Genomic DNA, 15,579 nt, shown 5'->3' with positions numbered 1-15,579 from the left:
GGCCTCCTCCACAGTGCTGTACACAGAGCATGTTTTATGCATCCAATGTTTCATCCAAGTTTGATCACAGGAGGTTAGATGTCAGACTCTCTGAAGGCTTTTTCAGTTAGACTCTGAAATGTCAAAAAGTGCACTCGAGAAGCTATTCTATTTCAGTCAGACAACTCACGAATAGATTTAACCAATATTTATTATAGAATGAGAATACAAGTGTGCATATAATATTTTATCTTGGCGTTCGGCTCTGCTACATTTTTATCCCTGCTCGGCACAATCAAACACCATCGTTAAACATTAAGAGCAGGGAGATAGATATACAATAAAACCCCATGGGGAACATAAATAACAGAGCCCACCGGTGGTGGTGGTGGTGGGAGCAAACATCACATAACAGCAACCAGGAACCATAAGCAGAAGGAAGAGCATGCAGTCTAGTGAGCTTAAGTAGCCCGCCCAATTGGTCAGCTGACTGCCACATCAGCGAATGACATGTGGGCCTTGCACACACTGAATACACCCACATTGTAATGCAGCATATTAACCCCTTGAGTATATGAATGCGCCCTTGAGCACGGCATTAACCCCCTCGAGTATATCTGACTGAACTAACTCCGCAAGCTACGTATAATTTGTCCACATGCTGCTTTGAGTTGATACTGATACGCACATCCACGCTGGGAGATTATACTTTTGAGAGGCAAAGTTATGACTTTATTGCATTATGACTTTATTCAAGAAAGAAACAACGTTTTGTCCGTCTCGGACGTTCTTTCTTAATAAAATATTTCTGGGAGCATTCACAGCGGTGTACCAATCTCATTTATCTCTTGAACTGTGCCATTTACATCCTGCGCCTGTCACATTGTTGGATGTGCATGCAGTACCTTCAGTTGTACCAGCTTCTATTTTTGGCCACTGGAAGCTGACCAGTATCACTACAGTCTTCTGTTGTACTGGGAGCTGACAGTACAACCACAGTACAACCACTGTTTTTGACCAGTACAACCACAGTGCAGCCATGTTGATTATCTAAATCCTGTTCCAGTTTGGGATTTTAAAAGCTCCTATGCGGGACCAGCTAAATCAGAAATACATCTCGATGGAAGGGAATAAAAAGCCTGTTCATTCGACAATCCCTCTTTCTGAGTCTATCCAGGGATTGGAACATGTGACCAGCTGGTCACAAGCTGTCTGCTCTATCCCCAAGGCTTCCCTTACAATGAACAGCACTCAGTAGAAGACAGTGAGACAGATTGGGATCAGTCAAGTGGAAACCTTGTATGTCCAATCCTGTTACTTTTCAGGAAATGGAAAGAAGTCATAAGCAGATGTCGTTATCATTTAGTCACAATGTCTTGTTAAAAGGATCCCTGGCTAATAAGAAAAATATGCCTTAAAACATTATACTTGCCCTCTATAACGCAAATGAAAAAATAAAAACAGAGATATTTTATTTCTAAGGTATTTTTATTTCGTCCATGTGTGTCCAGCCCTATGGAATGTATGGAATGCACGTGCTAATAAAAAGTATTTACAATATTGCTTTGATGCTCATATTAACCTTAGAAAGTATTAAGTTGTTTTTATTAGCATATGCAGTCCATACATTCCATAGGGCTAGACCAGATCAGTGTCACACTGATGAAGGCTGGATTTGTCCTGTTCAAATATGAAATAAACAATTTGAACTGAAGTCTTGGTGTGTGCGACCCACATAACACGTTGTACGTCATTCATTTACGTCATTAATTTACCCCCCACCCCCACCCCAAAAAGGGAAAAAAAATAAAATAGAGATACAGGGTTTCTGCCGGACAGCGACAGCATCAACAACCACACAGACACATGTAGGAATTTCTTACAACAAAGGGAACAAAGGGGGGAAAAAAAGAAAAACAGTCGTTCTCAGATCATTGAAGACAGGTTTGGTTTCAACAAAACGGAGAGACAGCAGAAAAATAAACCCTTGGGTCAGCAGCTTCATTTTAGAAAAGCTCCCCAGACCAGCGGTGGTGTCGCCTTACACGATGGACCCAGGTTGTTACACGAGGACCCAGCTCCACTGGGACCCTTCCAGAAAGGCTCTGGTTGATAGGACCCGACTCAGCATTTCCTCTGACATGTACTGTATGTTCATGGCGGACAGGCTATCGTTCTTCAGCTCTGTTGATGCACAAGAATGTTTCCACAGCATGGACGAGTCACAACCACGCTATTAACCGCTCAAACTCTCAAATATACTTGAATATACTTAGTTGACCGGAGTTCCCTAGAGCTTCCCTAGAAAACAATTTCACATAAAGGCAAAGCAAGATAGATCTTAAATAGGCCTACTCTAGATGCCAGCCATCATGGATAAATAGGGTTTTGTTTATGTTCATGTCTTGAAAATGTTGTTTGCCGATCTACAAGCTCTGAGCTTGTATACCTGCTATTTTTGGTCAGTGTTCTCCCCAGAATAGGAATGCTGGGGTTTAGTTTTCAAGCACCACTTTGAGACTAAACATGGGTTGGTCTCTCATAGATCAAGGAGGCAAGGCAGAGTCAATCAAATATGTTGAGTTATTGTCTAATGATCAATACAATGTTCTGAAATGTCTAAATCTGTTGGAAATGTCTTATTTTGATGTGGTGTCATAAATGTTGAAATGGCACACTGACTATCAGGGAAATTAAAAACATGGCATTTAAATGGTTGCAGACCCCTGCATTACTTGTTTATCAAGACTTAAATAAACACTGATGATTGAGCAGTGCAGAATGAGGTCCCATATAGTATCATAGGAGGGTCCTTGAAATCAAAAAGGTTGCGAACTTGTCTCTTTTAGTTTTGATTTACATGGACCATTATGTAGGCTATAATACTGGACGTGGTAGTACCTTTGGCACTATTATTTGTATGCCAATACTTTGTAGCCTACTTGAAGGCAGCACTTTTACATGTAACATTATTTCTACATTGTGGCATTCCTACATTTACTGAAGTAACAGTATTTCTTCCACCTCTGCCAAAGACGCTTGACATGCAGTGGTAACAGTAATAGTATCTTTAAAAGAAAAACAATCTGTGGTGTCTGGGCTCTCTGCAATAATTTAAAAGAGCGGTGGCAGCTGCGAACATTGAGCCCAGGCCAAATATGCATCTCACAGTGTGCTGTTTACATAATCTAATTTACCACGGCCATCTTACTGAGAATAGAAAATATATCGCTGTTGTCGAGCAGACACCTCTTATCTCCATATTCTAACTTGTTGTGCTTTTATTTAATACTACTTGTTCACACTTCAAAACCATCAAAAGTAGCAGGTCGACAAGCGCTCAACACAGCGCAAGTGCCGTTTTCAGCTCGTCGATCCGCAACTTTTGCTATTTTCGAATTTGAATCCTATTATCCTATACAGTATGAGGTTTCCACCTGACAGAGACGACATATTTAAACAACAAATGCCTCTATACATCTTCGGCAGAATGCGTCCAACTCACCGAAAGACGTTTTTATTTTATTGTCTTTGGTGCTATAACCTTTCGTAAGATAAATGTGGGAGAGGGTTCTGTGAGGGGGTGTCTGCTGCAGTTTGGGGGCACTAAGCGCGACTAAACGGGCTGTCATGAATCAAGCTGTTAACCTCGTTGATGCCTTCCACTGCCGGCATGAAATAGGACACTCCAGAGGTGGTGCGAGTTGACAGATTGAGGTGACGGACGTCGTATCAGAGGATGCAGGGAATCAGCATGAACGCTGCAGATAAACGTATCAATCTCTGGCCAGCTCGTGCTGGCCAGGGACGTAAACACATGGCACTCATCCAGAGAGATGCACATGTGTTTTACTTACATAGCCTAATAAGGAAAAGTACTGGCATCAAAATATTGTATATGTAAAACTCATTATGCTCACATGGTAAGCTCACACTTTTTTCTCCTATAGACAGATATGTGTGTCCCTGGGTCCGTCCATCCCTGGGTCCGTCCCTGGGTGGCTGTGTCCGAGCACGAAAATAGCGTTTGGTTGGTTTTCACCACCAAGTGTCACTGTTGTGCAGCCTAACACATGTATTAACTGTATGATGATTTTGGGTGTGACAGTACAGTACAGTACAGTACAGTACAGTACAGTACAGTACAGTACAGTACAGTACAGGGACCCCCTGGGGATCCCCAGTAACTGTCATTTCTCAACCATTTCGGACGTGGGGCGGCTCGCCGGAACCGGCCCGGCCACCTGGGCACATTCCTGGGGGTCTGGATGTTCCGGGGACCCCCACACGGTAAATCTGTCATTTCTGGACCGTTTCAGACACGGGGTGGCTCGTCGGAACCGGGCCGGCACCCTGGGCGTGTTCCCGTGGGTCTGGAACTTCCGGGGACCCCCACACGGAGTTGCACCACTCACTTCACACAGGTGTGATTTTTTAAATAAAGCAGCTAGAATGTAGATATGCCATCTTCGAATAACCAAAGTGCAAGGCCTCTAAGATAGGCCTATAGCCTACTGGAGTAGAATAAAAAAATGGAAATACTCAATTAAAGTAAGTAAGTACCTCAAGAGTGCACTTAAAGTAGTGCTGTCCTTGGGTGAATGTACTTAGGGTGCACTGTGCGACAGGGACTGACTGGCTGGCTCCTTCTCTGAACACATGGCGCTCATCCAGAGAGATGAGCACAAGATGATGGAGTCGACATGAAATGTGGATGGATGTTGGCAGATGGAAACATTGACTTCAACATAGTGTGTGACAGGGAGAGATTGAATGTGCCCCAAGTAGGGCACAGTCATTTGATCAGTTTTCTATTTTTACGGATTATGAATGTGCGGATTTCAAGCTTTCAGATGAGCTTTCAATGTTATACATTGAAATCTAAGAAAAACTATTTGACTCTCCCTCTATAGCCATTCTCACCAGCTTCTTGCTGGATTGATGCTAGCGACTGACCAAGATATGGCTACTATGCAGTGGACAATGGTGGAACAATAACTAAGTACATTTTCTCTAAGTACTGTACTTCAGCACAATTTTGAGGTATTTGTACTTTACTTTAGTATTTCTAATTAATTGAGACATTTCAGCTCAGGATTAAGCAATTACCATTTATTGCAATGCTACTGTATGTATTGCATTTAGTTTGGCAGTGTGGCTCTGCTCCTGTGATATTACAGATTACCAGATTGTGATTAATATACACAATCTGAAATCACAAACCCCCCAGCACAGAGCAAAAGATAAAGACATTACATGAACATAACAACTTTCAATTGAATGCCATATACCACAGATACATCACAATAGAACAATCCATAAATCACAGAATCAACCATTACAGAACTAGATACCACATACCATGGTACAACCCATAAATCACATATAATCACCCATTACAGAACTAAATGCCACAGGGAGGAGGCCGGGGAGGTGGAGGGGATTTGAACGCAGACATCTGAACAACGCCTGAGTCAGCTACATTTAGAGTGAATGCAGAATAGTGACTGCTTAAATGGACCGCCCGAGAACTGTGGGCGTGTGTGTGTTATTAGCATGAAGCGAATGAGAAACAGACAAATTAATGGGGTGGGGGGGATGGTCCAGGGAGATATGATTAGATGTAGCCTCCTGACGTCTGTGGCTCCATGAACTATCGCTGTATGTAGTATTTTCCAATACTTACAAATACATTTATTTGAAAACTTTAGTTAGTTACTTTGTAGATTTTTGATTAATATTACCAAACATTTTGATCCTACATTTTGACCTTTTCAGTCCTACATTTCGTCCATTTGAAAATAGCAGATCTACAAGCTCACAATGTGTCACGATGTGATGCACTGTGAGCTTGTAGATCTGCTATTTGCACAGGCTTCCGGACTGTTAAGTAGTAATAGACTGTTAAGTGTGTGTCACATGTACACACGCACACAAGACTATTTGAGAACCATTTGCTTATACCAAATAACCAGTAATGCCCTGAGGTCGAGAAGACACCTCACACATTTGGTGAATATGAAACATGCAACATTTGTGTTGAGTCCACATCGGTCCCAAATATACAAACAGACAAGACAGAATTAAGAGTTGAGCGAGATGCAGGATCTTACATTATACCATTTCAGCACCATAGACAGCAACACAATGAGCTGACCTGTTCTGGGTCAGGGCCCAATTTAAAAACAAACAAACAAACAAAAACAGTCAGCGGCCCACCCATCTCCTGTGTTAACCAATTACATGCCGCCATCTGTTGGCTAAACTTGGTGGTGTTGCCAGAATCCTGAAGAAAACTACAAAACGTTGACAGCTGTGAACTCTGTGTTTGTGTGATGAGTCAAAGCTTCAGTCTGTGCCGTCTTCCGTCAGTGTAAACAATTGTTTTGTACTCACGAGGTCAGATTAAAGTTTTATTAAGCTCTAAACATCGTCCATTAGCTCAATCTGAGCCCTATAAATGCTTTAGATTGCGTGCATGTGCGTGGAGATTTGGGATATTCGATGATGTCACACCATGCATGGGAGCTACCAGAGGCTTGCGACGGATGCTAAAAACAGCTAACATACGGTAAATCAAATACTATTAATTCTGGATTAAATCCCATTAAAGATACACAAGATTTCTCAGGTTGGCAAAGTAGGATTTAAGGTTTAAACCCGAGACATTGCGGGATTGGCAAATATTGTGTTAAATTAATATAAAAGCACTTTGATTCTATAATAAACCATGAACAAAATGTGAGACATGAACCACTTCTATTGTATCTGGCAAACCTATCGGGCATATCATATCAAAACCGTCAAAGATTTCCAAAGAGAGATACTGTATGATATGATATCCAGTATGAATAAAACAATTGAAAAAATGCTAAAATATACATCTACAATCTCACAAGAAGTCACAACGCAACACATTGTGAGCTTGTAGATCTGCTATTTTCACATGATTCTGTATCTTGTGACCGTTGAATATTTTAGTAATTAAAAGTATACATGATGTGAACATGCACAGTACATCATTATCAGACTTAGATTTATCTTTCAACTTCTTGTTTATGATGTCACAAATGACTGGATATACAGGTTTTGTAGAAATAATATTAGCTCTTATAATTGTAATATATATATATATATATATATATTCTTTTTTTTTTCTTTTTTCTTTTTACAAAATCCTGTTATCTTTTCAACGTGCAAAGTACAGCCGTAAAACATGAGTAAAATATGATAGAACAGGAAAACATGAGAAAGGATGGCGAACATGTAACTTACCGAGGTATTGGTTTTCGTTGGGTTCCTCCTGTTCAACATGATTGTCCCTGGTGGGGTCATCATCATAGTTCATCTTCACCTCAGTTCCTGAGTCCACAGTCAGTTCTGGTTGAAATGATGTGGACAAAGTTAACTACAAACTCTTCTTGTACTTTATTCTTTATTCGCTTCCGCTGTCGCAGTCGCTAGTCTTCCTGGGGTCCACATAAAACATCACAACATAAAACATGGTCAACATTAATACTTTGAAGATCCTAACAGGAGCCCTCATACAAGTTTGCTTCGACTATGCATGCACCTCATGGTACCACAGCACCTCAAAGGCCCTTAAAACAAGACTCCAGACATCTAAAAACAAACTGGTCAGGCTACTATTTGGCCTTACTCCGAGAACCCACCTCACCCCTGCCCATTTTGATAGGCTGGAATGGCTTAGGGTTGATGACAGAGTACAGCAACTTGCAATAGGCCAAGTCTACGAGATTCACTACACCATAAGATACTCATGTACCCTGTCAAAATACTTCCTGAATGTCAACAAAGTCCACAATCACAACACCAGAGGGAGTTCAACAAACAGCGTGCAACCCAGATTCGGCTCAAACAAGGGAAAAAAATATTTAGCTCCTATGCCACTAAAATGTGGAACGGCCTTCCCCCACCCCACCACCCCTTTTTTCCATACTGTACACGATTTCCTTTTTTCATAGAAGTCTATATTTATATGTCTTTATGATTTGACAATGATTGATGTAAACAAGGCTTAATGCTTTTCCTGCGGTTATATCCTCGCAGTAGCAGTTTTTGTATTGAGTTATTTTGAACTGTACCCATTCTACAAGCTGTGCACAATTTTCGATCAATCAATCAAACAACATTCATACAAACAACTGTCCCTAGAGTGAGTAGACAAATGGTGTCATTTATAATGAGAAAGGGTTATAAGAAATGGGTGAAGTGGTCCTTTAAACTAAATTTACAAAATAACCCATTATCTGCCAAGGGACATTATACAATTTAAATATTGCTGCTGTGAACACTGCGTCCATCTTGCCAGCAAGGTGGTTCAATTTCCCATTGACAGCCTATTCATCCAAATAGTAAAGTCGTATCTGATTGATTGTATTGTTGGCGAGTTACTCCCCAACATTGCAATTTGCACCTGTACGAAAATAGCGATCTACAAGCTCACAATGCGTCGCAGCAACACATACTGTAGGCACATACTGTAGGCCTATGCGAGCTTGTAGATCGGCTATTTTCAAATGGGCGAAATCAAAATGTATATGGCTGAATTGGTATCTTTTGTGATAATTATCATCTAGTAACTGAAGTGAAAGTTCTTAAAAGTTTGAAATGATGACACCAAAGTATGAGATATAAAGTTGACTGACTTCTCATGCAGTAGAAAATACAGAACAAACAGGTGGAACCGTGGATGCAAAATGTGGCTTGGTTTACGTACATTCTGTCGGTCTTGTTGCATCAAGAAAGTGGTAATGTGCTAGCCTGGTTTCCAGCCCATAGACCCCACCCCACTCGACTGAGCGCACTGGTTCTCAGCACGTTCCTTCTAGGTTGTGAGGTCACACTAAATGAGTATGAATTCCGTTTCTGGTTAACTCCTTCACAATAAAGGTGCACAAACGTATTTTCTCTTATAGAGAGTATGCGCATGCTTAAAGTGAATGGCACATCGAGTGGCAAAGCAACAGGCAAAGTGAGTTTAACATCGTTTAATGTTGTTTAATGCAATCAGATATGACTTTTCTGTGTGGATGTATGGGCTGTCAAGGCCAGAAAGTAGTTTCTGCCACTCAGTATAGGCGTTCCTGCATAACTTCCTGGTTTGATGATGATGTCACGCGCATACCCTCTTCCAAATAAACAACAATAAATCCACAACAAATACATTTAAGCATGCATTGAAGGATAACATTAACAATATTAATGTCTCTCAACCTAGGTTATTCTCTTTTTAACTGTTGTAAATAGTGCAATTCTCTTTTGACTCTTTTGGCCATTTGGAAATCTACAATCACAATGTGTTGCGATGTGACTGAGCTTGTAGATCTGCTATTTTCAAAAGCTGTTTGTTTATACATTTGGAAACTTGAAATGGGACACTCTGCATAATGACTATACTTTTACTTTTGATACATTAAGTACATTTTAAATCCAGTACTTTGTACTTTCACCCTAGGCCTACATTAAGAATGATGGACTGTTACTTGTAACAGAGTATTTCTATATTGCAGTATTGATACTTTTACTCAGGTAAAAAATAAGTGAGTATTTTTTCCACCACTGGTATTTAGTCACCACTCAGCATGTGGATCATGTGCAGGTCTTCTTCTCAGTGTTTAGTCTGATTCATGTGCCAGTGCTGAGCGCCTCCGCCAGTCAGAAGTTATGGCGTGTGGACATTAACGCTCTGTGGATCAATATGTGAACCAAATCCATCAGACACGTCCATCATTCCGACACTCGCAGGGAACTCTGATCTCTGCCTTGCAGTGGTGGAAGAAGTACTCACGTTTTGTGCTTAAGTAAAAGTAGCAATACCACAATGTAGAAATACCTCTAGTGTAAATAGGGCAGAAGTGGTTTGTGCATGTTTTGTAATAATAATCCAAATCTACAAAGTAACTAATGTTTTCCCATAACTGTAGTGGAGTAAAAAAAGTGCAAATATGGATATAGAGTTTCTGCCCGACAGCATATAGGTTATGTACCATGGTGATGTTCAGGCCATCATCATGTGTCACTTCCTTCTGGTAGACTGTCAGTCCATCCACCTCCACCTGTCACCGTGGCAACTCCGAGCACCCCCCCCCCCCCACACACACACACACACGCACGTGCATGCACACACACACACACACACACACACACACACACACACACACACACACACACACATACACACACACACACACACACACACACACCCTAAATCTTGTATCACTTGGATGGATGGGTTGACGGACGGACAGACGGACAGATGGATAAAAAAATCTGAAATAGTGGATATAGCCAAGAGCTACACAAGCTTACACGCTTCACAAACTAGTGATCTACAAGCTCACAAGCTCACAAGCGATCTTCAAGCTGTGAGTTTAGATTGGCTATTTTTGACACTCATGTATGGCAGGGTTATGAGGGGAAAAAAACATAAAAATGAAATATGGAGATATGAGGTTACATGAGCAATGTAATAAGACAAGAGTTTGATGTACATCATGGATAGCCTGGCTAATAAGCCTTATGTGTGTTGATTCTGCTCTAACACGTACGTTGCCAAAACTAAGCAATGATTTGAACAACAACAACTAGATTTTCAAACTAGTGAAAATAGCCGATCTACAAGCTCAGTTGTGAGCTTGTAGATCGGCTATGGTTTTACTACTTCTTAAAAGTTATTTTATTTCATTTTTGGAATGTCATTCATTATTATTCATTTGTGACATTCTTGCAGGTTCATTTGGTTACATTTGTGCACTCTCAGAGTCATGCATGTATAAATGAACACTGAGGATTTCACTGTGCACAGCAGTGGCAGACAGGCAAAATCTAATTATTGCTTTTTCCATTACAGCCTCGTTTAAAAACAAGACCGTTTTCTAACCCTGATAATTAGTTGGACAAGACAAGTGCATTCATTTGACCTGCTGATTCACGTCTCATACTCTTTGTTCAAGTAATTACTCTGTTACTCTGTCAGTGGTACATTTACTCAAGTGCTGTACTCAAGACAAGTAGGTACCTTTTGAGTAGGCTAATTACATTTCATACTTCTACTCCTCTACTTGTCAAAGGGTTAGGCAAATATTGTACTTATTTTTATTCCACTACAATTATTTGTAGTGGAGTAATTTGTAGTTACTTTGTAGAGTTAGATTATCATACATGAAAATGTTAAGGCATATTTTATGTCATCTTTTAAAGGACCACTTCACCGCTTTTCAACCTATCTTCATATAATTGGTCCTCACGAGAGAGGAACGGTGGTATTGTATGAGGAAGTCTAGAGTGACAGAGAAGTATGTTAGAGTGGTGCAGGACATGTATGCTGGAAGTTATAAGACAGTGGTGAGGTGTTCTATGTGCGTGACAGAGGAGTTCAAGGTGGAAGTGGGTCTGCATCAATTATGATCAGCACTGAGCCCCTTCTTGTTCGCCATCATGGTGATGGACAGGCTGACAGACGAGGTTAGACAGGAATCCCCATGGACCATGATGTTTGCAGATGACATTGTGATTGTGATCTGTAGTGAGAGCCGGTAGAGGAAAATCTAGAGAGGTGCAGAATACATGCGTGTGAATGAGAGGAACCCAAGTGGAACAGTGAGGTTACAGGGAGTAGACGTGAGGAAGGTGGAGGACTTTAAGTACTAAAAACACGAGTGCAAGCAGATTGGAATGGGTGGAGAAAAGTGTCAGGTGTGATGTGTGATAGGAAAGTATCAACAAGAATGAAAGGGAAGGTGCAAGACGGTGGTGAGACCAGCTATGTTGTATGGTTTAGAGACAGTCGCACTGAGGAAAAGACAGGAAGCAGAGCTGAGGTAGCAGAGATTAAAATGTTGAGGTTCTCTCTGGGAGTAACAAGGATGGATAGGCTCAGGAGGGACAGCGCATGTCAGATGTTTAGGAGATAAAGCTAGAGAGGCCAGAACTGAGATGGTTTGGACACATACAGAGGAAAGATAGTGAGTAATGAGTATATCGGTAGAAGGATGTTGAGATTAGATTAAAACTGCCAGGCAGGAGGTGAAGACCAAAGAGAAGATTTATGGATGTCGTGAAAGAGGACATGAAGTTAGTTGGTGTGAGAGAAGAGGAGGCAGAGGACAAGGTGAGATGGAGGCAGATGATTCGCTGTGGCGACCCCTGAAGGGAAAAGCCGAAAGGAAAAGAAGAAGAGTTTAGAGCACTTATGATGTAAATCTTTTGCCAGCCAAGTCTATGGACTTTGAGGCTATAGGCCCATTTCAAATGAATTGCATTTTTAAGTAGGCCTATAGAGCACCGAAGTCTGATGTCACTTTCAGTAGAGGGCGCCAATACACAGGTTCATGTCTTTTTTTATTTGCAGTGAAATCTCCATAGGGCGATTTTAGGTCGCTTCATATAAGAACTGTGTTTGAAAAATAAACCGACCACCCCGGCCTTTCTGTCAGGGGAGTGGCTGTGCGTCGTTAATGATGTCCATTCATATTTGATACAGCCAGTTTCTGGAGAAAATGGAATTAATGTGGCCGCAAAAGCCTTGAAACTACATATTATGAAGGCAATGTCGCTGCTAATATACGTCACACCCAGCTGTCAACACATTGCGTTCCTGAGATTCCTCGTTGACGTAAGCTCAGCTGGTGGTGACTCGACTCGTACTAACCACGAAACATTAAATATTAATAAAATAAAAATAAACGTAATTAACATTCAGTTTCTGTTATATATGCGACGGGCATATGCAGCCACCCCGCCTACCCGGAAATGTAGTCTCTGGGTTGTTTGGCTCGTTTCTAACGCTTTTTGAGTGGTGCAAACCACTCCAACAACTGGCTTTGTACCCGTGTACACGTGTTCGTACCAAAAAAACCAGCATGGTTGCTATGGTTAGTGTGTGACGTCACTGCACCACTCAGTTCACACGGGTGTGATTTTTTTGTTACTCTTTGGGTATATTTGTACATTTCCACCTTCAGTCGATGCTTCATATCCATATGAGTGAAAAGGCCGGGGTGATCGGTTTATTTTTCAAACACAGTTCTTATATGAGGCGATCTAAAATCCCCCTATGGAGATTACAATGCAAATATAAAGTAGACAAACCTGTGGATTTACGCCCTCTACTGACAGTGACGTCAGGACTTCGGTGCTCTATAGCGAAGATAGCAGATCTACAAGCTCACAACGGGTTACATCGTCATTCGAGCTGGTTGATCTGCTATTTCTTATGCTATTTTTAAGATTTTTGGAAGGAAACCACTACAACCAGTAAGATGCCCTGAGGGCGAGAAGCGACCTCGCCCTCACCCTGGGTGATGGCAGACTGCTGGGCGAGCACTGGCGCTTTGGGATAGGGGGTCAGATCAATATAAGGAATTAATTTATACTGGCCATATACAGTATGGAGCGTGTCTTGAGTGTACAGGGTTTGATGACGTTCCCTGGCCAGACGGCGGCGCCACTCGTCGGCAGTCTCCTCCATAAAAAAGATGCACAATGAAAAACGGGTATGGCCAGGGTTCATTAGCCTGGGTTCTAGCCTGAATCGCTGCATTCCGTGATTCTGAATTGCAAAGTGACATTTCAGACCCCGCGGAACGCAGCAAATCAGGCTGGAACCCAGGCTAAGGGTTCATGGCCATATGTCTCCATATATGGAGCGTGTCACGAGGCGTGATGTCACAAGGTGTGATGTCACAAGGTGTGACTCACGACATTCCCATATGGGCTTAATATTGATGACATCAGGGATCTCCATGGGCCTAACGGGGATTGTAGGTGTGACGTCACAAGGCGTAATAAATTATCGCTTTGACATTAAAAAGAAAATGTAGCCCACATTGTACTTTTGAATACTTTACTCAAGTAGGAATTTGACAGAGCAACTATCACTTGTAGCAGTGGAGTAATATTTGGCCAGCCCCATACAGTAGCCTATAGGTAGGTGTATATAGCCATGGAGCCATCTAATAGAATGTCTTGGCCCTGGCCCCTGGGTATATCCTATACTTTATCCACCATTAAATGGCTGTATAGGTATAGGCCTAGGCAGGCAGGAGATCATAACCTGCCCAGCGTGAACTAATCCTGACAGAGTAACCAACAGTAGCTCGGCCTAATACATGGACATCTGACGTCACCTTGACGTCACTAACCTAATTCAGGGTTAGTCAGGGGTCTGTGGAGATGGCGAGTCAGCAAAATGCGTAACATTCCGTTTCCGCCTATATATGAACTCCTCGTGTTAATTTGATCCATTTGTAACTTCATTAGTAGCCTGCCCTGCCCTATACACTATCACTCAGGAGTTTACTGTTTTAAATGCTCATGTAAAACACGCACGCACGGAACACACACGCACACGCACACGCACACACACACACACACACACACACACACACACACACACACACACACACACACACACACACAGGGCATCTCCACCACCACTCCCTCCATGCTCCATCCGTGCATGCACGCGGTGTTGTGTCGTGTTTTTGGTTTGATATCGGCAGGTGGATGGAATTAAAGGGTCGGAGCCGCCCGTAGCCAGCCGCCTGTAAGACGCTCCCGATCCAAGCCCCTGATTGGTCGCTTTCTACAGGAGAGTCTTCGTGGATCCACCCGATGCGAACTTTACGTTATGCCGCTTTATTATTTGCTATTATTTTGTTATATGTTTAGGGTATAGTAACCGCCCTGTGGCGGCTCTTTGTTTAGATCCAACGCGACGTGAGGAGGCGACGGGAAGAAACAGAAAGACGGCAAATTGTTGCTTTTTGGTGTGGCAATCACGGTGGATCAATGGACCTGATCGAGAAGAGATCGGGCTTCGTTTAATGGCTTTTCTAATGATCGTTTGGATAACGGCCACGAAGGTTTACTGAGAGAGAAGGTGTCAGCACTCTTTTCTGTCTCTCTCTCTCTCTCTCTCTCTCTCTCTCTCTGTCTGGATCTCCTCTCTCTCTCCAGTCTCCACATCAGTAGCCTATCAGTTGAGGGAGAGACATCAGTTGAGGGAGAGAGAGAGAGAAGAGCACCTCCCTTTCTTGCTTTCTTCTACTATGAGGAGACATACCATCATCCTCAAATGACCCATCACCATCATCATCATCATCTCCACCCTCCTCCTCCTACTCCTCAGTGAATCGTCCGTCTCCTCCTGGTTTCCCCTCCGGGCTGTCAGATCATGGCATGCGGCTTCTGTCGGCTCTCCACACCGCCACAGCCTCGCCTCGTCGCCGCTGCTGCCAGTGCTGCTGACCATGGGGCTGAGATCCAGGAATGTTGCCGGCGTTAACGGAGCTACCGAGGACAAGAACGCCGGCGGCGCTACTCCCCATGGAGGGGTGGTGCACGGGGACCTGCTGGACCACCAGGTACGTAGGACTGACTATCGGTTCGATTCCGTTCAATTCAAAGCGGCCAGTGGGCAACAGAGTAGGCTAGTAGCCTACCTCAAGTATTCAAAAGTCTAGGTTACACATAACGAAGTAGACATTTAGTTTTTCATATCAATGCATTTGGAACATTTCCAAAACAATGTAAAAAAAAAAAAAAAAAAAAAGGAAAAAAAGAAATGTCAATTCT

At 42.3% G+C, this 15,579-nt stretch overlaps 1 protein-coding gene and 1 long non-coding RNA gene across 2 annotated transcripts in view; one reads left to right on the top strand and one right to left on the bottom strand.

The window, feature by feature from the left end:
• Positions 1–338: 338 nt before the first annotated feature.
• Positions 339–8,831, bottom strand: LOC306943550. Its single transcript, XR_013792422.1, has 3 exons — positions 8,720–8,831; positions 7,255–7,359; positions 339–2,163 (listed from the first exon to the last, which is right to left on the bottom strand). It is a non-coding gene; the product is annotated as an uncharacterized lncRNA (long non-coding RNA).
• Positions 8,832–8,926: 95 nt separating this feature from the next.
• Positions 8,927–15,579, top strand: part of kcnq3 (potassium voltage-gated channel, KQT-like subfamily, member 3) — a gene marked incomplete at its 3' end in the record, with an annotated part of 172,173 nt that continues 165,520 nt past the window's right edge. The window contains exons 1-2 of the mRNA XM_079529280.1: positions 8,927–8,974; positions 15,134–15,368. Of these exons, the coding sequence (XP_079385406.1) occupies positions 8,943–8,974; positions 15,134–15,368 (267 nt within the window). The 5' untranslated portion in view covers positions 8,927–8,942. The remainder of the gene's footprint in view (positions 8,975–15,133; positions 15,369–15,579) is intronic.

This window comes from Electrona antarctica, assembly GCF_951216825.1.
Source record: "Electrona antarctica genome assembly, chromosome: 19".
Taxonomy (NCBI): Eukaryota; Metazoa; Chordata; class Actinopteri; order Myctophiformes; family Myctophidae; genus Electrona; species Electrona antarctica.
Note: the sequence above shows the minus strand (reverse complement) of the source record. Positions and strands in the feature narration are given on the sequence as shown.